Genomic DNA, 22,017 nt, shown 5'->3' with positions numbered 1-22,017 from the left:
TTTTTTCCTGGTGAGAGAAGGGAGATTCTCCCAGCATTCTGAAACCACACAACCTAATCTACCTTCTTCTAAATGGGTTCCGACTGGAACCATTAAGGACCAGCTTGTCATATTTTTTTTTCTTGGGTCCTTGCCAGGCTCCTGCAAAATAATGTCTCTCTGTGGAGAGTATTCAGTAACAGACAGGAATCGCCAAGGAGGGCAAAGGGCTAGTTCTACTGGCCGGTTGAGCCACCTAAACCCACCACTCCCTTATCGCTCAGGAAGACACTGCCCCCTCGTGGTTCCTCTTATAACTGAATGAAAAGCCGATCGAGCGAAGAGCTGCCAATCAACACAATCAATAAATCAAAACGCGGACAAAGTTCCCGATTAACTGCAGTTTTGCTTCTGAACTTTTTCTACCGATGTTCTAAAGACTCTCGGTTCATTTCCTCTCAGAAGGCACCTTGGTTCCTACAGAGAACATTATGACAGCAGCTTAAAACATTTTCTTTTTAGAAACTTTCCCACATCTCCAGATTCTCCTGGAAGAAAACTTATGATCTAAAACCGAGTATCACTATGGATCTTCACTTCGCAACGCCTTTAAAAGCAAAAGAACAATGTTGCGTGTATTCTGCTTTTTATAATTTGAACCAGGAGTCAGCGATTACGTTGCCTTGGAGTTGTTTGGGGTATCTTGTCTCCAGAACACCACTTTGAATTGCCTGAAGGCAGGGCCTTTATCTTCAGCTCTCACCCGCCCCCGCCTCACCCCACCCCCAACCTCACTCAAAGCAGGGAAGGGTAAAGAATGTGGAGTAGGGAGAAAGAGATAAAACAGTTAAACCAAGCCGTAAATGAGAAATCGTGATTGGTGTAGCATGCCAGACAAACGTCCTCAGAGACAGGCACCATCCACTGAATCGTGGGTTTTAAATGTCTGTCCAAACTAGTCAAAGTTTAGAAGTTTTCAGGGTCTATTGTTGGAAAAGTTCTGTAGGACCAGGAAAATGGAAACTTCCTTAATAATAATGCTGGCTTCCGCCTATTGTAAACCACAGTTGTGCAAGTATGAGTATTAGAAACGGAGGCTCGCCCCATCTATAATCTCTAAAACCCTGGGAAATTATATACATACATATGTATATATAATGATTATAATATGTATGTATATATATAAAATCAGTGAAATGGGAGAATATGTACTTATGTATGAAATATATATGTATGTATATATATTCATATATATTCATTTCAAAGATGAGGAAATGGAAGCTATGCGGTCATACGGTGTTGGGTAATTGGTTTGATTCTCCAGAGATAAATGTCCTGACCTTTGAGGGGCAGTGAGAGATATTCAGTCAACAAGTACATATTGAGGGCCTACTACGCTCCAGGTAGCCTAGTTAAGTTGGGGCAGAGTGAAAAAGATAAACAGGACGCAAGTCTTGTATTCCAGGAAGGGGCTCCCCGAAGAGTGAAGTAAACAAAACAATTCCAGAACAGTCTGGGCCCGGCTGTGCGAGTCTGAACAGGGGCGGCCGGAAGCCTAGAGAGCGATAGCGGCCGAGGTTGGGGGGGAGGCTGGGGCGGTCTCGCCGGACCCGGGCACCCGCCGTGGGGTGGCAAGCGGTCTCCTGCAAGCGCTGGGCTCGGTGGTGGGCTGTCCCTCATGTCCGTCACCTTTCAGCTCGGGAAGAACCGAGTCTCGGCGGGTACTGCCAAGGAGGGTGGGTTTGGGTGCACATCCGTCGTGAAAAGCAAGCAAACAAAAGTAGCGCGCTCCAGTCCGTGCGCCATCCCCCCCACCAAAAGGGTTGCCCCCCCCTCCCCGAGTCCCCTCTCCAAGCCCACCGCCCCTGGCCTGCCCGGACCCCTAGGTGGGGGGGGGGGTTGAAGAGAGAGGGGGCGGTCCCGATCTTCCTCCCGCGGTCTCCGCGGCCTCGTGACCCCGGTGACACCCCCTCCCAGCCCAGGCCAGCCCTGGGGTCGACCGCTCCGCCCCGCGCCCCTCCTCCCGCGGGGGGCTTCGCCGTCCCGAGCCGCGTCCCTCTGGGCTGCGGCCGGCCGCGCACGTCCAGGGAGGGCGGAGGGAGGAGGGGAGGGAGGGGAGGGGAGGGGAGGAGAGAGGAGGGGAGGAGAGAAGGGAAGAAGGCGAGAGAAAGCGCGCTGCGTGCGGCCCCGCTGCCCAGAGCCTGCCAGCAGCGCGCCCTCGGCGGCTCCGGTCCCAACCGCGCCCGCCGCCTCGCCTCCTCCGCCTCGGCCGCGTCCCGACTCCGGGGCTCACCCGGCCTCTCGGAGGTCCCCGCCCGCCCCGGCTCTCCGCTGCGCTGCCCGGCTCCAGCCCCGCAGCCCGCCCCGCGGGGAAGGTAGCAGCGGGCGAGCGCGCCCTCGCCTCCAGCCCCGCGCCCCAGCCCCGCGCGGCGACGAAGGACCGGGAAGATGAACGGCGGCGGCAAAGCCGAGAAGGAGAACACCCCGAGCGAGGCCAACCTTCAGGAGGAAGAGGTACTGAGGGGGACTGGCTGGGGAGCGCGGGGCGCACGGGCCGGGGGTAGGGTGGGTACCACGGGACGCCGCGTCCCGAGGACGCGGGGCTGGGTCCCCGCGCGTCCGCGTGCCTCACATTATTGCATAAGTTTTGAGGACTTTCCCGAGACTTTTGTAAGTAGAATGCTCAGCTTTGTCTGCCCGGGATGTTGAAAGCGGAATCGAGAGCTGACTCCCGGATGACCTCAGATGATTGGGACCAGGGAGGGTCAGGACTTGGGTTCTGCGTCTTGCAGCTGGAAGTTGGAGGGAGGGGAGGTATGGCGAAGGAAGAAACTCTGGGAAAGTTCTCGGTAAAAGATACTTCCGACCCCAGCTCCCCTCCCCTCCTCCCTCCCTCTCGGTGTTAAAAGTTCTGGGTGAAATATCTTCTTAGCTGAGACATTTTGGATTAATAGATAACTCATCAGCCGCATTCTTCTCCGATGAGTCGGAGACCCCCGCCGAATCTGGGAGATGTCGAGTGTGGGGGTTGGGGGGAGTAGAATAACAAGGGCTAAAAGAAAGCTTTGGGTTCACCAAAGCAAAGGTGCGTGGAGGGTGTTTTTCTGGGGGGGGGCACAATTTTATGTGGCACACTCAGAATGATGATTAAAAACACTTTGCGGCTGTGGTGCGTTTCTTATTGAAAACACCGGTGTGTGTTTTCATGGGACTCGTGAATTTTGTCGGTTTTGTGATATCCTGCCTCGCCTTCGCTTCTGCGAGTGGGTTATCTGAGTCCTGGAAATTGTATTTATTATCTTTTCTAAGGTCTTCCAGAATTGAGTGTGCACTAGCAGGAACTGCCCATCCCACTATAACGTAAAAAGAGTTCTCACAGGTAATTTACAACAACCCGAACAGACTCTAAAGCAGTTAGGATGGTGAGGGTATTGAGACACTTGTGCAAACTTAAATACCGAGAGTGAAACCAAACATTAGGAAAGAGTTTATCCATCCACCCAACTCTGACCGGTGTGAACTATCCACTGGTAAAATTGGGAACAGTTTAAATGGGGAAGACTGGAGAGATCCAAACATATGCAAATAAATGCAAAATAGATCTTAGTCACCACAGTTGTGAGGTGGTGCGCCCTAAATGAATGGAGGAGCTGAACATTGCCTCGCCACCTGAAAGAAGTTACCTATTTATCAGCAGATAGGGCTTTGGGAAGTTTTGTGTAGGCTGTTTTATAACAAAGCTGGCTGCGAGTTCCGGCCGTTTTTCAGTTTATTTCCTGACCAGTTAAACTTATTAAAAAAAAAAAAAAAGACCCGTTTGCTTTTTAAGGAGTTGCTGGCGTTAAACATGTTTTAATTACACAAGGTAACTCATGTATGATCAGCTAGTACCTTTAGTTCTGCTAAAAGTAGGATCCTAGGAAACTGTCTTTGTTTCCTTTATCTGGTTCAGAAAAGTCATTACTGGGAAAAGAGCTCTTAAGAACAACAAAAACAAAGTTTGGTCCTTTCAAAATCATTTTGGAAGATAACCCCATAGATTTTTGTTTTTTGTTTGTTTGTTTTCAAGGTTTTAATACAATAGATTTGTTTCCAAGTCCCATACCCCCTTGACTTAAAATTATGGCAAATCAGTTTTCTCTTGATCCATCTTAGCTGAAAATGCTAAGGCCCGCTACTCTGGTGATCGTAAAGGCCAGGTTGCTGCAATCATCTGCCTTATTTGCCTTGTCCTGTGTTCCCAGTCAGGTAGGAACAGCATGTGATTCTGGGAGATGTTAACACTTTCCTAGTTAAACAGGTGTTATTTGAGAAGTGAGACCCAGTAGGGAGATTTCAGAGCTTAGGTTGTGTACTGGTGGGAGTGTATAAAATACAGACACTGTCAGAGGTGAGCATTAATTACTTGACTTTTTTCTTTCCAGTACTAGGAAATGAACCCAGGACCATAGGCAAGGCAGGCAAACACTCTATCACTATTTTATACATTTTGTTTATAAGTAGGGTCTTCCAGGTTGCACAGTCAGGCTTTGAAATTGCCTTCCTGCCTAAGAGTACTGGGATTAAAGGCATTTGTCATCACACTGGCTAGCTAGCATAATAGAAATAAGTACAAGGAAAGGAAAGAAAATTGGTCTGAGTGATCCAGGTAATTTTATCATAATTCTTTGTTGTCTGTGTATACTTGGTTTTTTAAAAAATTCTTACCCCTTTCCCCCCCATAGCCCTGAAAGCCACAAGTAAAATAAATAGAGTATTTGGTGTGTCCGGTTAATGTGCTTGTCATTATACAAAACCACAACACTGGACCCATTCCCTGCCCACCCAGTGGATCCACAATTTGTTCCGACACATCGAAGAGCCTTGGAATGGACTCTGGTAAACGGAACACACACACACACACACACACACACACACCCCATATATACATACAGGAAGACAAGAGAAGAAAATATGCTTGTAATTTCTGGTGGCCACTGAACTGAGTTAGAAAAGTGAGTCCAACTGTCAGAGCAAGAGAAAACAGTTTGTCACATAGATCACCGTGGATTTAGACTTTCTCCTCCATTGGAGAATTCAAGGCTTTCTTTTTCCTTTCTATATTTGGAACCAGCTCTCCTTATCACCCAGCATGTTAAACTAACTTAGGGTTAAACGAAGCCTCTAGTGACAATAATGACACTGACAGTGCTCACGGGGATACAGTTGTGCCGACTTAAAAATCTAGGATTTAGGAAAATTTCTACGTCTTTCTGTGGTTGAAAAGTTTTTGAGAGTGTGCAGCTTTGTATATAGCTCTTAAAACAGAGGAGAGTAATTTTAGGATTTTGCAGCTGTGTAAGAGATAAAACATCTGGCTTTCTAGTGTGCTATGTGTGTCTGCTGTTTAGCAAGTTTTTCTGCAAAGACAACCAGTTGTCAATCTTACTGGGACCTGAGAGTTGCAAGGGCTTTGTTTGTATGTGCAGAGCGTTGGATGATTATTACATTATTTTTACAATTAAGAAAGCAAGAAAGTAATTCTGGCAGGAAGATTGAAAGTTCAGAAGCAAGTCTTCACACATGGGAAGGCTCTGCTTTAAAACAGAAGTTTTTAGTTGAGTGTGGTGATGCCTTCATTTTGTAAGGCAGAGCCAGGTGGATCGATGTGAGTCTGAGGCTAGTCTGGTCTATGTAGCTTGCAAGTTCTATCCCAGTCAGGGCAACAGAGTGAGATACTGCCTCAAAAGCCTTTTTTTTTTTTCTTTTTTTTTTTTAGTTCTTATAATGTCTCCAATCGTATAAGCAGATTTTAATAAGTATGTAACTAGTAAACTCGTAATTTGTAGTAATTAACTATCATTAGTTTTAATGTATTCAAACATACTGATCCTTTGCGTCTTACGGGGCCTATTGGTGAGTGTCTTGGGGGGCAGGGAATGAGATAAAGATGTCATTTTGGTTGTATTTTAGATTCATTCATGTCATTGGGTACTTTTTAGGTGGATCACCTTACGTTGAAGCAGTTTAAAATACATCTCAGTTCTGGGAAGGCAGTAATAAGGTCTAAGTAAGAGAAGCAAGAGATGGCAGCGTAGCAACAGTGGTTGAGGTGTTTGGCAGAAATGGTGTCAAGTCAGATCTTAAGAGGGTCATGCAATTTTTACTTCAGGTCTTTCAGAGTGTTTAGTATTTTGCCAAAGCATTGAGGTTGTTAAGTTTTTTTGTTTTTTTTTAAACAATTAGCATAGAGAAAAGGCAATGTCAGTGATGTGGTAACTTGACATTAAGGTTACTTGACATGGCTTCTGGAAGGATCCAGGGGAGTTTGGTACAATTTGACCTATTGTTGCAAACCAAATCTAATACAGTAAATATGTTTCAGTCATGGAATAGGATTTGGTAACAGAGATTTGGATGGAAATGTGACATCATCTGGGGACGGTGTCCCAAGAGTACTGCTAATATGGCTTGCATTTTTAGGTTGCTTTGCCAAAAGTGGTTTTCCAGTTTCTCTGATCATCTGGCGAGTCCTTGCAGTACATACTCTCTGCACTCTGACTCCATCCTTTGGTTGAAATACAGGCTTCTTTGGAGACACTTTCTCAGACTGTTTGTGAACGATCCTGTTTTCTGCTAGACTTATTGTTACCAGGAACATGGTAACATTGATGAAAATTAGCGCCCTGGCTCTGAGGGGCTTTGGCAGGAGGCATCAAAATACCTTCTGGCCCTTTGATTTAGTGCCTGCATTGTTAAGAATTTACTCTGAGGAAATAATGTACTAAAGGTCTCTTTCTAGGGTTGATTATTGCGGAGTTATGTTTGTGAAAGTTCACAGAAACTGTTTAACAAAGGGGAATTTGCTAAATTATATAACTTCATAGGGGGGGTGTTATGTAGCCCTTAGAGGGTATGTTCTGTAGAACTATATATTTGTTACATACTGTTTTTGTACATGTAGGATATATATGTTATACATATATATACACACTATATGTATTAGAGTATATAATATACATATATGTTAATAATAGACTCTCTGAAAGCTAAAAACCTGAAGGCAGCGTCCTGGCAGGGTATTGCTTCCTGGAAAATTTTAGGGAATAGGCAGTGGGCTCTAGATGTCCTGAGGTCTGTGTTTTTATTCTGCAAACAGGAGTTTTCAGGTTTTAATAGTTTTTTTTTTCATTTTTTTGATATTATAACCACCTTATTTCCATCTTCCCTTTTTCTCCCTTCTAAAAAAGTTATACATAGAAATAAAATGTAATTGGTGAGTCACATACAGACCATCCTGAAATTTCTCCTGCATTTCCATAATGGTTGTATGAACAAACGACTCAATGCCTTGCAGTTTTTAATTTCCTTTCTGATCCATGTAGGGGTAACGCCATCAGGTTGGTCGAATCTGGCTTGGGCAGGACTCAAGCCTGTTCTGTTTCTCAGGGCCCTTAATCAGCACAAATCATTTTAGTGATCTTCAGCTGCCCTCCACGTTCGTTCTCACATCCTTTCTCAATCCAACCTGATGCTGTGCGATGGGTCCCATGCTAGCCCAATTCCAAATCCTTCCACACAGCTCTGATCTACACACGACAGTGGGATTGGCCTAGTCTGCCCCTGTGTTCTGCAAACCTACTTCTTTCCCTGTTCTGGCCCAGGTTGAGCAGGATTTAAGTTGTAGCCTCTGTTTCTGTGCCACCCACATTCCTGGAGGCATTATTTTCCCAAGAATTTTGTCATCTCTGCTTAGCTCCTAGGTCATCGCCGCCTGTCCTACAGTTCTGCAGAAGGGATGTATGTCACCCAGTAGTCCTCTTAATAACAGTCACACTTCCACACGCCAGTCCCATTGCCCTACACACGCATGCACACATGTATAATCCTTATAGGTGTAGAATTTGGAAACATAGCCAGCTAGCTACCTGCTTTAATATCGAGAGTCCTTTTCCTATTAGCGGTTTCAAAAAGTGATGAGCCCACGTACTAGAAAATGCTCTTTCTCACCTGTAGTACTTGATGGTTCAGGCGAATTCATCGGATGGACTTGATCAGCCCATAGAACTACTGGGTTCTGACCAATAGTATTTGGTTCTCCTGGGGAACCCGTGTTTGACCTTCTGGTCAGGGGCTTTCAGAAGCCTCAGCTAGGTGGAAGAGCAGGGAGTCGTGTCTCCCCACCCCTCCACATCCCCCTAGCCTGCTCTGTGTGACAGGCACTTTGGAATGTTTGTGTTCAGTTTCATTTGGCACCTTAGTGTCTACCTAAGAGCAGTGGAAAGGGACCCTCAGTGTTCCTCTTGAACAGTGCTTGTTTTGGGGGGGGGGGGACCTTAGGAAGGAATGAGAAGAATGGACCTCAATAGTTGGAGCAAAAGTGGATGCATACTTCAGTGGTTGGGAGCCTGGGGAAAACCAGGCCTTTAAATTGATGGCCCTGCTAATAAGAGCCTGCCTGTGACAGACCCTGATGAAGATGGGCTCCTATGAGGGATAACTTGGGTATAACTTTGCCCATTCACATCTCTATCTCTAATGCGCACCAGGAAAATACTTTAAGCAACCTCAATGCAGCGTGTGTGTGTGTGTGTGTGTGTGTGTTTGTGTATGTATGCATGCGTATGTATCGGAGGAGGTGTTGAGGGGTGCTTCTTGGTGTAACCTGGAACTTGAAGCTGACTGAAGGACATAATGCTTGAGTTTAGGAGAATAAAGTTGCCTCGGTTGGCAGAGCAGAACTATCGGGATCATCTAGCCTATGAAAATTTCAGAAATATTAATCACTAATGTTTATGTAGAGAAACAGGATGTCTCATTGTGGTGGTAGCCTTGGCTGCCTTGGAATTTGTTGTGGAGATCAGGCTGGGTACCAACCTCTGTCTCCTCAGTGTTGAGATTAAAGCATAAACCACTCTGCCTGACCAGTCACTTAGTTCTTGCTTAGGATTTTGTTTGTTTGTTTTGTTTTGTTTTGTTTTGTTTTTCGAGATAGGGTTTCTCTGTGTAGCCCTGGCTGTCCTGGAACTCACTCTGTAGACCATGTTGGCCTCGAACTCAGAAATCGCCTGCCTCCGCCTCCCAAGTGCTGCGATTAAAGGTGTGCGCCACCACCGCCCGGCTCTTGCTTAGTTTCTTCTGTATGCTCTATTACAGGTTAAACACTGGGCCACTTATAACTTTTTTTTTTTTTAATCCTCAGAAGCTAATGTAGGGTTTTGTTTGTTTTTCCTTCATGTCTGTGTGTTTGAGACTATTTAGTCCCGTCTGTCTTGGCACCCAGTGTCCTCTCCTGTGTTAACCTGAGTGCTGGCCAATGCTCCTCTCTCTCTCTCTCTCTCTCTCTCTCTCTCTCTCTCTCTCTCTCTCTCTCTCGTTCTCTCTAAACACGCTCCTCTTTTTCTTTCTGGCTTTTCTTGCTGCTCCCAGAAGGAGCCTTGAATATCCACACAGAACCCCTGCCTGTCATCTTTCCGCTGCAATCTCAATCTTCCTCAGGTGTATCTGGATAAGTCCAGCTAACACAGGTGTTTTGCTGTTTTATGGGTGGGCAACTGAGGCAGTGTGACTGTGACGGTGGCCAACTGACTAGGGTCTTCAGGTGTAGACCCTGGAGGAACGCTAGGATCCAGGAGAGGCTTCCTCCTTTTTGGGTTGTTCCTTTGTGTGTTTTTATTTATTTATTTATTTATTTATTTTTTCTGAGACAGGGTTTCTCTGTGTAGCACTGGCTGTCCTGGAACTCGCTCGGAGATCCACCTGCCTCTGCCTCCCTAGTCCTGGCGTGGAAGATGTGCGCTACCTGCCTGGCACAGTTGCTCAGTTTCGTGGAGGAGCAGACAGGCACAAATCAACAGGTTTAATAAGGTTGAGGTGGCTTGAACCAGAAGCAAGCCTACTCTTGAGGAGGTGGTGGAGCTTCGCCAAAGAATGGGAAGAGTCAGCGATTCATCTGACTCTGAAGAGTTTGATCCGTGAGGAAGATTGAGGTTGGCAGGGAAAGATGACAGGCAGGGGTTCTGTGTGGATATTCAAGGCTCCTTCTGGGGAGCAGCAAGGAAAGCCAGAAAGAAAAGGAGGAGCATGTTTAGAGGAGAGCGTTGGCCAGCTCTCTCTGTGATGGATGAGGCAGTTGCTCTCTGAGCTTAGGAAGTGGGGCCCCTGTCCTCTGCAGCATCTTGTTCCAGTGCACAGGACACACAACACAGCCAGCTTCAGAAGGGTCAGCAAGGTCCCGGCTGAATCCAAGTGTGTCATGGAGGGGTTCTCCTTTGGGTGACCAGATAAATGGTGTTTTGTAGAAGTACAAACTAGGCTGGCCAGTGAGGAGTGACGGTGCTGGGTTTGGGGTGCACAGGATAGGCCAGATGTTAAAATAAGTTTTTTTTTTTTTTTTTTTTCAGAACAGTTTACATGTAGCTACTGGTAATGAAAATGTGGGTCATGTGAATGAGTGTCCAGAAAATGGAATTCTGATCCCTGGGAAACCTTATGACGAAAAGCAAGGAGAAAAGGCTTCTGGGGACAAGGGAAAGTTCTCAGGGAAAAAGACTAATTTTAATACATAAAGGGTTATTTCTTAGAAACTGCCTGGTTATAATAGTATTTGCTATCTTTATCAGCTGGGGGTGGAGGGGCAGAAGTCAGAAATATCTAGGTATATATAGTATTTCTCATGGGTTTTTTTTTTTTTTTTTTCAAAAACCGAGGAAAATTTCTCTTTTCCCAAAATATTATCATCACCACCCATAATTGCAGTTTTTTTTTGTTTAAGGCCAAGCTTTCAATATATCAACAGAACCCAAAGTTTTTCTTTTTCTTTTTATCGAAGGTTAAAAAAAAAAAAAAACTGAGCCATGGGCTGCCCAAGGCCATATGTCCTATGGGTCAGTATTTTCATTACTGACTTTCCTGCAAGTTTGCTGTCTTGTTTGGTACCCTGCTAAATCCTGGGAAGGAAAGAAAACAGTCACAACATGGAGCTGATTTCTAGCAAGGTCCAACCTCGCTGCAAGCCTTTAAGATCCATGTTAATGAACAGAAAAGAAGAGAAGGAACTGGCAGGACCAAATGGGGGACACACCAGGAAGAGAGGCCAGGATTTCGACCTGTATTGTTGCACCAATTTAAAAGGCAAAAGAAATGCTTAGGCAGCCTAGTTTAATCCTGTCAGCACTCGGGATTTTGCAAAGGTAGGAGAAATCTGAGCGTCTCAGAATTAGCCGGGTACCAAACATCTCCACGTTCAGTTAGCCCCTTACTTTACAGGAGTGAATGTAAATGACGAGAAGGTCATCTGATTCCTCAGATTCCTGTGTCGCCAGGTAGACAATGCTGGCCAGGGGCCAGTACGATCCCAGGAGAAATCCTACAGATGATTTTCTTCTTCTTCTTGACTCCCCAGGATCTCATTTTGTGAAAATTCCTCTTTGCCACCTCTAGGCTGCATACCTGAGGCCGCTGGGGACGAGGGAGGACAAGCTCACAAAGTGCGATCTTATTACTGAAGTAGCAGAATTCCCTTTGTGCTCCGAGGGGAAGTGCTACAGAGGTGTAATTACCTTACCCAGCATGTTCGATTTGCAGGACTTAGGAGGCGTGAGGTTCCAAAAGGCCTCTATCTGTTTTTGAATGTAGTATCCTTCTCGAAAGCTCTGAGAAGTTCAAGTGATGGGAGAGCTAGAGAGGACCCTCCCTGCCCCCCTTAACTGCCCTTGGATGCTGGGTAATTAGGGACCAGTCTTGGTTCTCTGTTAGCCCTCTCCATTTGTGCTTTTCCAGTAGTGACCGCCAGAGTCATGCTCTTCTTAGGGTTTTTTTCCCAGTGTTAATATAATGAAGTGGAGATAGCCGGGCAGTGATGGTACAAGCCTTTAAATCTAGCACCAGGGAGGCAGAGGAAGGCAGATTTCTGTGAGTTTGAGGCCAGTCTGTTCTACAGAGCAAGTTGAAGGATAACCAGGGTTACATAGCTTTTTAAAAAAATTTACAGCCGGGCAGTGGTGGCGCATGCCTTTAATCCCAGCACTTAGGAGGCAGAGGCAGGCAGATTTCTGAGTTCGAGGCCAACCTGGTCTACAGAGTGAGTTCCAGGACAGCCAGGGCTACACAGAGAAACCCTATCTCGAAAAACAAAACAAAAAACAAAATTTACGAAATTAAAAAAAGGACTTGTGGTTTGCCATGCTAGTTGGTTAACGTTTATGTACCTAGCCCAAAGTAGATGCTAATCCACTGTGCCCCACTCCCTCTTTTAAGACGTTAGGGCTCTTAATGGACTAGGATGGCCTTGAACTCACTATGTAGTCAAGTCTGTCCTTGACCTATCCCCCCACCAGATGAAATGACAGCTGGATTTTGTGAGTGTGTGTGTGTGTGTGTGTGTGTGTGTGTGTGAGAGAGAGAGAGAGAGAGAGTGTGTGTGTGTGTGTGTGTGTGTATGTGCCAATGTTCTGTTCCCGGTCTCCACCTGGTCAGCATTCAACATTACTCTTTAACAAAGGGTTAAGAACACCGAAGGGTGCTGAGAAATGAATTGGTTTTGAGGTTTTACATCTGGTGGGTAGGAACCTAAAACTGTCCAGTGGTACAGAGGTTCATGAGGCTGGTTCCTGACCCACTTGCTGGGAATCCCCGCTTCATTTATGATGCTTTAGTAGCTTGGGTCCTTCTTGGGTCCCATTTGCCATATTTGTTCCTGCCTCGGGACCTTTTGTGTCAGTCATTTTGTATGTCACAGATTAGTCCTGACCTTGTCATTCACCTTAGTCTTAAGTTCTACACGGCCTGTGTGCCTGTTGCACTTGCTGGCCATGTACCTCAGGGACTCTGGCAGCAGAAATTTCCTGTGTTATTTAATACTTCTTTTTTAAAGATTTATTATGTATACAGAGCTCTGGCTGCATGTACACTTGCACACCAGAAGAGGGCTTCAGATCCCATTACAGATGGTTGTGAGCCTCCATGTGGTTGCTGGGAATTGAACTCAGGATCCTTGGAACACGTAGCCAGTGTTCTTAACCTCTGAGCCATCTCTCCAGCCCCAATATTTCTTCAAACAAACAAAAAGCAAAACAAACCCGTCTTCCCCAGAGCCTAGAACTCCAGAACTTCCCGATACGTTGTTGTGAAAAGCACACAAACTTGCCTTTCAAAGACTGACATCTATAATGTGTCACACAGTCAAAACCTCAGCCATTTCCAGATTACATTTTATTTTTCTTTTTCTTTTTTTTTTTCTTTTTTTGGCAGTGTCTATTATGTGTGTAGCTCTGGGTGTCCTGAAACTTGATATGTAGAACAGGCTAACCTTGAACTCACAGAGATCCGCTTGCCTACCTTCTGAGTTGCTGGGATTCAAGGCCTGAGTAACCACACCGGCTCAGATTAAGTTTTAATTGTTTCTGTCTTTGAGGTGAATATATTTCTGATTCCCCTCCCCTTAAATTACAACAGAAACCTTGGTATCATTTCACACCCTTTGAGTAAAATTTTGTTTGGATGATAGAGAAAGACGGACAACTGATCCCTTGAGGCAGGCAGTCCTTTTGCACACAAAAAGGATTTCTTCCCTTTTGTCCAGTTAAACAAAGCCACACCGGAACAGAAATGCAGGCATGGCTGGAATAAATTAACTGTGGCCTGCAGAGGGTCAGGTAAACTTTGGCAGGTGTGACTCTGGCTAAATGTTTATAACCTATAAACGGTTGACTGGGAATGAGGCTCACCACTTCTGTGTCTCTGGCCTGGTCTAGCCTCAAGCTCCGTTAGCTTCCTCGTGTGTGTGTGTGTGTGTGTGTGTGTGTGTGTGTGTGTGTGTGGTTTTTTTTCCTTTCCTACAAAGATGTATAAGTTCAGGGTCGTTCCGGTGCTATATCAGACTTTAAGGACCTGGGTCCCACCGTGAAGGAACCCTTTGGGAGCTGCCTCAGGCCATGCCCACTTGTCTTTATAAACTTGGGAGTTATTTTTTGTTTTATTTTTGCTTCTCATTGTGAAGCAGAACGGACGGCATTACAGGACTAAAGAAATGTCCCTTGTCATTTACTGCCATTGTCTGTTAATGAGCAGATAAATGAGGCAGGAGAACGCATCCTGACCTGGGTTGGGTGGGTTGGTCAGGCCTTCGTCACCCATTGTCTAATTAATGTCAGAGCCAAAGGTATTCTTACAGAAGTCTGAGTTCTTGGCCAGCCTGTCAGTACCCTTCAGTTTGTTATCCCATTTTCTGTGTCTCTGTGGGTCCCATGACAAATCTCTTAAGCTGCTCTGGGAAGCAGGCCTCCCTTTCTTAACTAAGAGGGAGTGACTGTGCAGGCGTGCGCTGCTGTTGAAGGAATTGTGATTTCCATCTCTCTACTCTGCATTTCCCAGCCATGACACTGAATGCCAAAATATGTCCCTGGTGGGCTATTTGGGGAGAACCCTCGTCAAGTCTTTTCAGTACAAACCCCAGAGATTTTAATGTGTTAAATTATCTTAATTCGGAGAGGGGAAGTCAGAGCAGCTGTAGACTTCTTTGGAGTTTTCTTTTTGTTAGAGAAGAGTTTCTTACACCTGGTTTGCTTTCCTGTAGTTTCAGTTTTGTTTTTTACCGAGCAAGTCTTTGGCTCTCCTAGGGAATCGGGTGCGACTCTGTGGGTGTGAGCTGACTGCAGGAAATGGCCCTCTGTAAACAAAAGGATTATTTAAGGCCCATCCTGAGTTTTTGTGCTTTGAAAGAGGTTATTCGGAAAGCCAGAGTTTGCTATCTGGGCTTGAGCTTTTCTCAGTGAGGGAAGAGGGGTTGGGGGTGTCCCTTTGATAAATCCCTAGAGGTTCCCAACCTTCTTAATGCTCTTAATACAGTCCCTTGTGTTGTGACCTCCAGCCATAAGATTATTTCATTGCTGCTTTGTAACTGTGATTTTTGTCACTGTTATGAGTCGTAATGTAAATATCTGATATGCCCACCCATAGGGGTCTCCACCCACAGGCTGAGGACGGCTACTCTAGGGTCTAGTGCCAGCAGCACCCACTGTTGAGAACTCTTAAGAGTGGGGCCTGGCAGTCCTTTAGGAAGGCATGGTTTTTTTACCCCAAGGGAGAAAGAAAAGCGCCAGCTGCCTCATGTCCAGAAGTATACCTGGGGCCATGTAAATTTTACTCTGGCTTCAAGCTTTTGCTTTAAAGATGGCACCCATCAGAATGCTGTCATGTAATCAGGGTGGGAATGCAGAGCAAAGAGATTTTGTTGGGTGTTACTGGCTCGGGAGACAGCCCAGCAGGCAGGAGGTTTGTTAGAGAGTGAGACCTTGTTTGTTTATAAATAAAAGCAGATCTTTTTCTTTATCTAGACTGGCTGTCCCACAGTAGGATGTGTCTATAGTAGTCTTTCTTTCCTTCTCTCTCTCTCTCTCTCTCTCTCTCTTTCTTTCTTTCTTTCTTTCTTTTTCAGACAGGGTTTCTCTGTATAGCCCTGGCTGTCCTGGAACTCACTCTGTAGACCAGGCTGGCCTCGAACTCAGAAATCCACCTGCCTCTGCCTCCCTAGCGCTGGGATTAAAGGCGTGCGCCACCACTGTCCGGTTTAGTAGATAGTCTTTAAGCCAGCAACAAAACAGTTTTAATCAGTGGATTTCATATACTAGATATACAGTGATAAGCTGTCGACATGCTATGTTTGACTGTTATCCTCTCTTCTTCAAAGTGACCAGTATATCAGAATCTGTACAGTGGGGTTCTGGATTTATAGTACTAAGTGGTTAGGTTTATCAGGATTTTTTTTTCCATTACAATTTTTTTTTTTTTTTTTTGCTGACTTGCAATAATAAACTTCCCAGTACATCCTTTTTTTTTTTAAAAAAAAAAAAACATTCATTTTATGTATAGGACTACAGCGTAGATTCCTTTAGACATACCAGAAGAGGGAATTGTATGCATTGTAGAGGGTGGTGAGCCACAGTGTGGATGCTGGGAGTTGAACTCCGACCTCTAGAAGAGCAGTGAGTGCTCTTAACCCCCGAGCCATCTCTCCAGCAGTACATCTTTTTTAAGGAGTACAAATCTTACTAATAACCAGAAACACACTTTTTTTTTTCTTTTGGCCGAAAGTAGGTTTGTGGTTTTCTTAGTTTTCAGCTGAAAAGGACAAACATCTTTGTAAAGGACATTTTTAGAGTTCTTTGTTTCCTTTTTAAGGGCTTCATCCAGAAGGCAAGCTGATAAATGTTTGTGCACAGCCTGTGTGTGGGGGTGGAGGGTTGGGGTGGAGTAAACTCCCTGGCATCCAACAGTTAACAGCACCCTAAGTGCAGAGATAAGAGTAAAGCAGCCTTTCGCTTCCCGATTCTAAAGGGTTTTATTTGTATGCTAAATGTGCTGAGAAGAAGCTCTGTATTTCAGATGTGAGCCCCAGTCCTGTGCTGTTAAAAGAACCCAGGCATTGGAAATTCAGTTTATAGGGGAAAGTTATTTTTACTGAAAAACCCAGTGTCTGAAATATTGATATTTCTGTCATTTTCTTATTGTTCCTTTTTTTGTTTGTTTGTTTTTTCCTTCCTTGAGACTGGGTTTCCCTGTGTTAACCCTGCCCTGGGACTTGTTTTGTAGACCAGGCTGGCCTTGAATTCACAGAGATCTGCCCGACTCTGTCTTCTGGTGCTAGAATCAAAGGAATGCACGATGCCCGTCTTTCCTGTTCCCTGTTTGTTTAATGTTGTGTGAGGGATTGAATAAAAAAGCAGGTGTCATTCCCACCAACCTGTAACCCCCGCGATAGGTTTTCTCCACCAACAAAATAGCCAATTCAAGCCGAATTAAAAGTTCCTAAAGGAAAAAAAATAATAAAAAAAAAAAAGTACCTAAAGGGAGGGTTCACTGATCTCGTGAGGTCGCATGAGGTCAGAGAAGTTCACGTCCGATTGGGAGACAGAAAAGGCTGGAGGCAGTGGGGGATGGGGAGGGACAGAGTGGGAGTGGGGGTGGATACCCGCCCAAAAGTCTGGAAGGGGAGAGGAAGCCCAACCCCAGGGCTGGAAAGTTCAGGGTAGAGGGGCGGGGCATTGCCAGCCACGCCCTGTAACTGGTAGGGACTGAAGGATGCTGGGAGAACCTAGAAGCCCAGTAAGCATCTCATCGCATGTTGGGGTCTGAAACTCAGCACCCAGGCCTTTAGTACATTTTAAAAACTGTTAAGTAGGGCAGGTTGTAAGTGAGGACACAGCGAAACCGGCAAACCAGATCACTGTATGGGTAGAAAGAAAAGTTTATTGCAGATCAAACTGGCAAGACTGGGGGGAGGGGCAGAGGGACGAGGACGATGGTGGAGAAGCCAGCAGATTTTACGTGAGTTCACAGGGCCAGCACCTTCGATGAGCTGTTCAGATTGATGCAGAACTAGATGCCTTTGGCAAGGGTGCTTCACCTTTGGGGTGGGTGAAGGGCGGAGTTTCCTGGTGAACAAAAGCCCACCTTTAGGGTTGCTTGCCTGGTAACAATTCTTCTTCAGTTTACTGGGCCAGAGCCTTAAAGTTTATGACGGCGAGAGCAGCACTGCCATTTTGGGGTGCTCCATTGGATCCAAACAGAAGCGTGTCTGTTACCATTTAGTCCTCATGCACCACCTGGCTGATGGTGAATCTTAAGAAGAAAAGTTTTTAAAGGGAGGAAGAGTTAAAGGGTATACGGCTTGAGGATACACTGCGATCCTCTGATTTTGGCATAGAAGTTGGGGTTTGTTCCTGTTTGGTTTTGGTGTGCTTGATCACTGAGCTACACCTGAAGCTCTCGTCCATAATATTTTAACCCCCCACCTTGTCACAACCTAGATTAGCTGGGAAGAAGAACCTCTATCAGACTGTCCTGATTAATGGTTGATGTGGGAGGGCCTGGATCACTGGGGACAGTGCCCCACCCCCACCCCCAACCCCAACAAGTGGTCCTGGGTGGTATAAGAAAGACTGAAAAGGGGGAGGGGAGGGATGGGGGATGGGAGACAAGTCAGTAATCAGCCTGCCTCCAGGGTTCTACCTGAATTTCAGCCCTGACCAACTTCCTTCCTGACTAAAGCTGTACTCTAACCCTTTGCTCCCCAAGTTGTTTCTGGGCTGGTGTTCTATTACAGCTGTAGAAATCTAGGCAAGGCAAAGGTTGCCTGGGCCTTTTGTAACCCCATGGATCACCATTGGATAGGGCTGAGTCATCTGTTGACCTTGATGTAAGTAAAAGCACAGACAGGGAAAGGCCAAGGAGCATTCTCCACAGACAGGGAAAGGCCGAGGAGCACTCTCCACACACAGGGAAAGGCTGAAGAGCACTCTCTCCACAGATAGGGAAAGGCCGAGGAGCACTCTCTCCACAGACAGGGAAAGGCTGAAGAACACTCTCTCCACAGACAGGGAAAGGCTGAAGAGCACTCTCTCCACAGACAGGGAAAGGTCGAGGAGCACTCTCTCCACAGACAGGGAAAGGCTGAAGAGCACTCTCTCCACAGACAGGGAAAGGCTGAAGAGCACTCTCTCCACAGACAGGGAGAGGCTGAAGAGCACTCTCTCCACAGACAGGGAGAGGCTGAAGAGCACTCTCTCCACAGACAGGGAAAGGCTGAAGAGCACTCTCTCCACACACAGGGAAAGGCTGAAGAGCACTCTCTCCACAGACAGGGAAAGGCTGAGGTGAGATTTGACTCAGGTTCTCCAGTCAGTCTGGTGCTGGCTTGGAGTCTTTACTGACTTAACAAGCATTAATTGCACTTGCTGGATTGAAATTGTTCGTCCCCCCCCCAAGAGCCTGCTGTAAATATTCTCTGAACCTGCATACCCAAGTCCATTCTGCCTTACAATCTAGGGTATTTCTCTTGGGTTAAGGGGAGAGCCCTGAGGTTGTTCCTCTTTTCCTATACTCTTAGGGTAGGATACCCCTGCCCCTCTTCTTTTGGTCATTGTATAATAAGAATTTATAGGAATTACTTCTACAGGTGAGCGAGACTGTAAAGCTTCTGTGGTTATTTTTGCTATATAATTTATCTGATAATCAGGATTGACAATATTTTTGTTTGTTTGTTTGTTTGTTTGTTTCGAGACAGGGTTTCTCTGTGTAGCCCTGGCTGTCCTGGAACTCACTTTGTAGACCAGGCTGGCCTCGAACTCAGAAATCCACCTGCCTCTGCCTCCCAAGCTCTGGGATTAAAGGGATGGACCACAACTGCCCGGCAGGATTGACAATATTAAGACTCAGAAGTCAGTCACTCATCTAATGGGACTTTGACTTTGAAATATTTTTCTCTTATTGGCAGATACAGTCTTCTGTATTTTCTACCTCATCAGAACACGTAGGAGAAGGGAGGAAGAAAAGGAAATTCACAGATTGTGCCTGGAAGCGTAGGCTTATGCAGCACTCTGGAAACGGAGGCAGGAAGGTGGGGAATTTGAGGCCAGCCTGGTCTATTTACTGAGACCCAGTCCGAGGGGAAGAGAGACAGAATACCACCGGTTTGTCTATGCATATATATTTTTAAAGATCTACTTATTTGTTTTATGAATGTGAGTACACTGTAGCTGTCTTCAGACACACCAGAAGAGGGCACCAGATCCCATTACAGATGGTTGTCAGCCACCCTGTGGTTGCTGGGAATTGAACTCAGTACTTCTGGACGAGCAGCCAGTGCTCTTAACCGCTGAGCCATCTCTCCAGCCCCCACGACTCCTTCTCAGATACATACATTTTTGACCAATGAAATCTGATTGTTTTGATTTTTGCTTTCCATTTAACGTGTGCGCGTGTAGTAGAGACATATTTGTTACAATGGACGACAGGCTCTAAGATGACCCTTCATTCTAGCTGTAGGTGGCAAAAGATGTCAGCGAGGAGAATCTGGATGTTTAAAGGAATGAGAGAGGGCCACTGTCATCCCATGTACAAGGAGTTACTTGCTCTCTGGGAGATTTAAGTCTGCCTGTGGCCAGGGGGCTCTTCCCTGGATTTTAGGGTCTCGGCTTTCTTCTGCTCTTATTACCCAGATCTCATCTCCCCGGCCTGCAACTTGGGTGTTGAGGGGCTTCTTGTACAGCGTGACACGTGATTTCAAACCCAGCAGAGACAGTTATGTCACAACATTTAAGATTCTTCATTCTGTGTCCTAGCATGAATTTGCCTGCATATCCTCCTAGTTAAAATTGTGTGTATACTCTTAAGTGGGTTCCTTACCTTGAAGTCTTTAGAAATGGAGTTTCTGGGGCAAAGAGCATGAATTCTTTTAAAGACAATTGATGTTTATTGCCAACCTTTCTGTTGAAACACTGAACTGAGTACGCCTGCCAAAGGCCTATTTTCCTGTATCCCCTGCCCCTGAAACTTAAGGATAATATAGAATACCTCTTCATAGTTTGTCACGTTGTGCTCTGTGACTCAATGTCAATCTGCCATGCCCATGACTGATGTGCAGCAGCTAGCTGTGATGCACTGTGACTTTTCTACCCCCCCTCAAAGCTTTGCCTGTACACACCTAATACAGTAGTAGGTACCACCACAGTTAGCCCCTTAGCAGATGGTTTCTGGGGGACACAATGAGAAGTGTTAGTTCTGTGATGAGGTACTTGATATGCCTGCTCATCTCTGCTGATGCTGTGTGCCACGTGTGTGCCTGGCATCCTGAAAGGCCAAAAGCCAGAGCATCCTCCAGACTTGGAGTTAAAGATAGTTGTAAGCTGCTTTGTGGGTGCTGGAAATTAAACCTGGGTCTGAGCCTTTCTTTCCTTCTTCATTCTTTTGTTCCTTCCTCCCCCTTTTATGAGTCAGATTCTGTCTTCATAGCCCTGACTGTTCCGGAACTCCATGTAGACTAGGCTGGCCCTGAATTCACAGAGATCTGCTTGCCTCTGCCTCCGAGTGCTGGGATTGAAGTTGTGCCCGTCACTGGCTCTCATTCACTGTGTCTTTTGAAGCCCTTCCAGCGTTTGTCAGGTGTGTTGCCGAGACATACTTAAACCATTACTGGTTTATAGACGTCTCAGTGTGGACGTGCGTCTCAGAGCCTATGGGCTGAATCTTTTTCTGGTCACTTGTTTGGTTTGCTCTTGGGGTGAGGACATTGGAAGATATTTCTGGTCAGTTTGACCTGCAGTTGATGAACACAGCCAGTCAGTTTGACACCTGGAAGGAGCTTACATTTAAATAGCAATGTCTCTTCCTGAGATTGGTCACAGTTCACATGTACTTAGGAAAATTCCCTTTCTGCCTTTCCCCCAGTGAGGACAAGAGGAAGCTTGGAGCCCCAGTGTCGAAGCCACTAAATGTTACGAAGCCAGTCAGGGTGTTGTTGCCCTCCCAGGAAGGGCTGTTTTACAGATGCCCACAGCATACCAGGAGCCAAACATGGCCTGAGGAGTGTAGCTCAAGTCCTCCCGTGTGGGCAGGGCAGTCATCATTAACCCCAGCCCACAGGCCTCCTTAATTGTTCCCAGAACATTTCTGTGGAGCACAACTTCCACAAAGCCAGCACACATGTTGTCTTGAGTGTGAGTCTAGGGAGAGAGCGGATGTAATGGAAACCTCTGTCTTGACTCATCCCGTCCGTGACAAGAGGTGGAATTGACTTCACGTTGGCATCTTCTACCCTTAATAGTACTTGAGTGGGAATTCCCATTGAGTTCATGGGGTAACTGAAATTTTATGCATCCTGGCACTTTTCTCGGAGTAACTGGAGGCTCTTTGGCAACTCGGTGTCTGCCTTCTTTTCCTGAATTCCTTGATTCAGGTTGACAGATGGCTAAGGGAACATTGATTACTTGGGAGGCTGAATGACTCCCCCGGGATGCAGGCGTGGGATTTGCTGAAGACAGGCCGACAGCCTGGCATTGCCTTGGCCTTTCCGGGACATGCAGAAATAGTTAGAGGCACAGTATTCCTGTCTGTTTAGGAGGACCCCAGTGAACACGTGAAGAGACAGGATCGTGACGGTGGAGATGGGATATAAGTGGACAGCACTGAGGAATGCACGTAGGATGGGCTTTGAGATCAGCGGGGTCAGGGTGAAGATTTAAAGAGGCAGAGTCTGAGAGTTTCATAGTCCCGTAAGGAATT

At 46.1% G+C, this 22,017-nt stretch overlaps 1 protein-coding gene across 3 annotated transcripts in view; it reads left to right on the top strand.

Moving 5' to 3' along the window:
* Positions 1–2,118: 2,118 nt before the first annotated feature.
* Positions 2,119–22,017, top strand: part of Rbpms (RNA binding protein, mRNA processing factor) — a 159,052-nt gene continuing 139,153 nt past the window's right edge. For 2 of the 3 annotated variants that reach the window (XM_028768157.1, XM_028768156.1), the window contains exon 1: positions 2,119–2,493. In XM_028768157.1, coding sequence (XP_028623990.1) covers positions 2,428–2,493 — 66 coding nt within the window. In that variant the 5' untranslated portion in view covers positions 2,119–2,427. The remainder of the gene's footprint in view (positions 2,494–22,017) is intronic. The other variant, XR_003711479.1, reaches the window with a different exon arrangement.

The sequence above is a fragment of the Grammomys surdaster genome, unplaced genomic scaffold (assembly GCF_004785775.1).
Source record: "Grammomys surdaster isolate TR1022 unplaced genomic scaffold, NIH_TR_1.0 185, whole genome shotgun sequence".
NCBI classification, from domain to species: Eukaryota; Metazoa; Chordata; class Mammalia; order Rodentia; family Muridae; genus Grammomys; species Grammomys surdaster.
The sequence above is the reverse complement of the archived record's forward strand: the minus strand, read 5'-3'. Positions and strand labels throughout refer to the sequence as shown.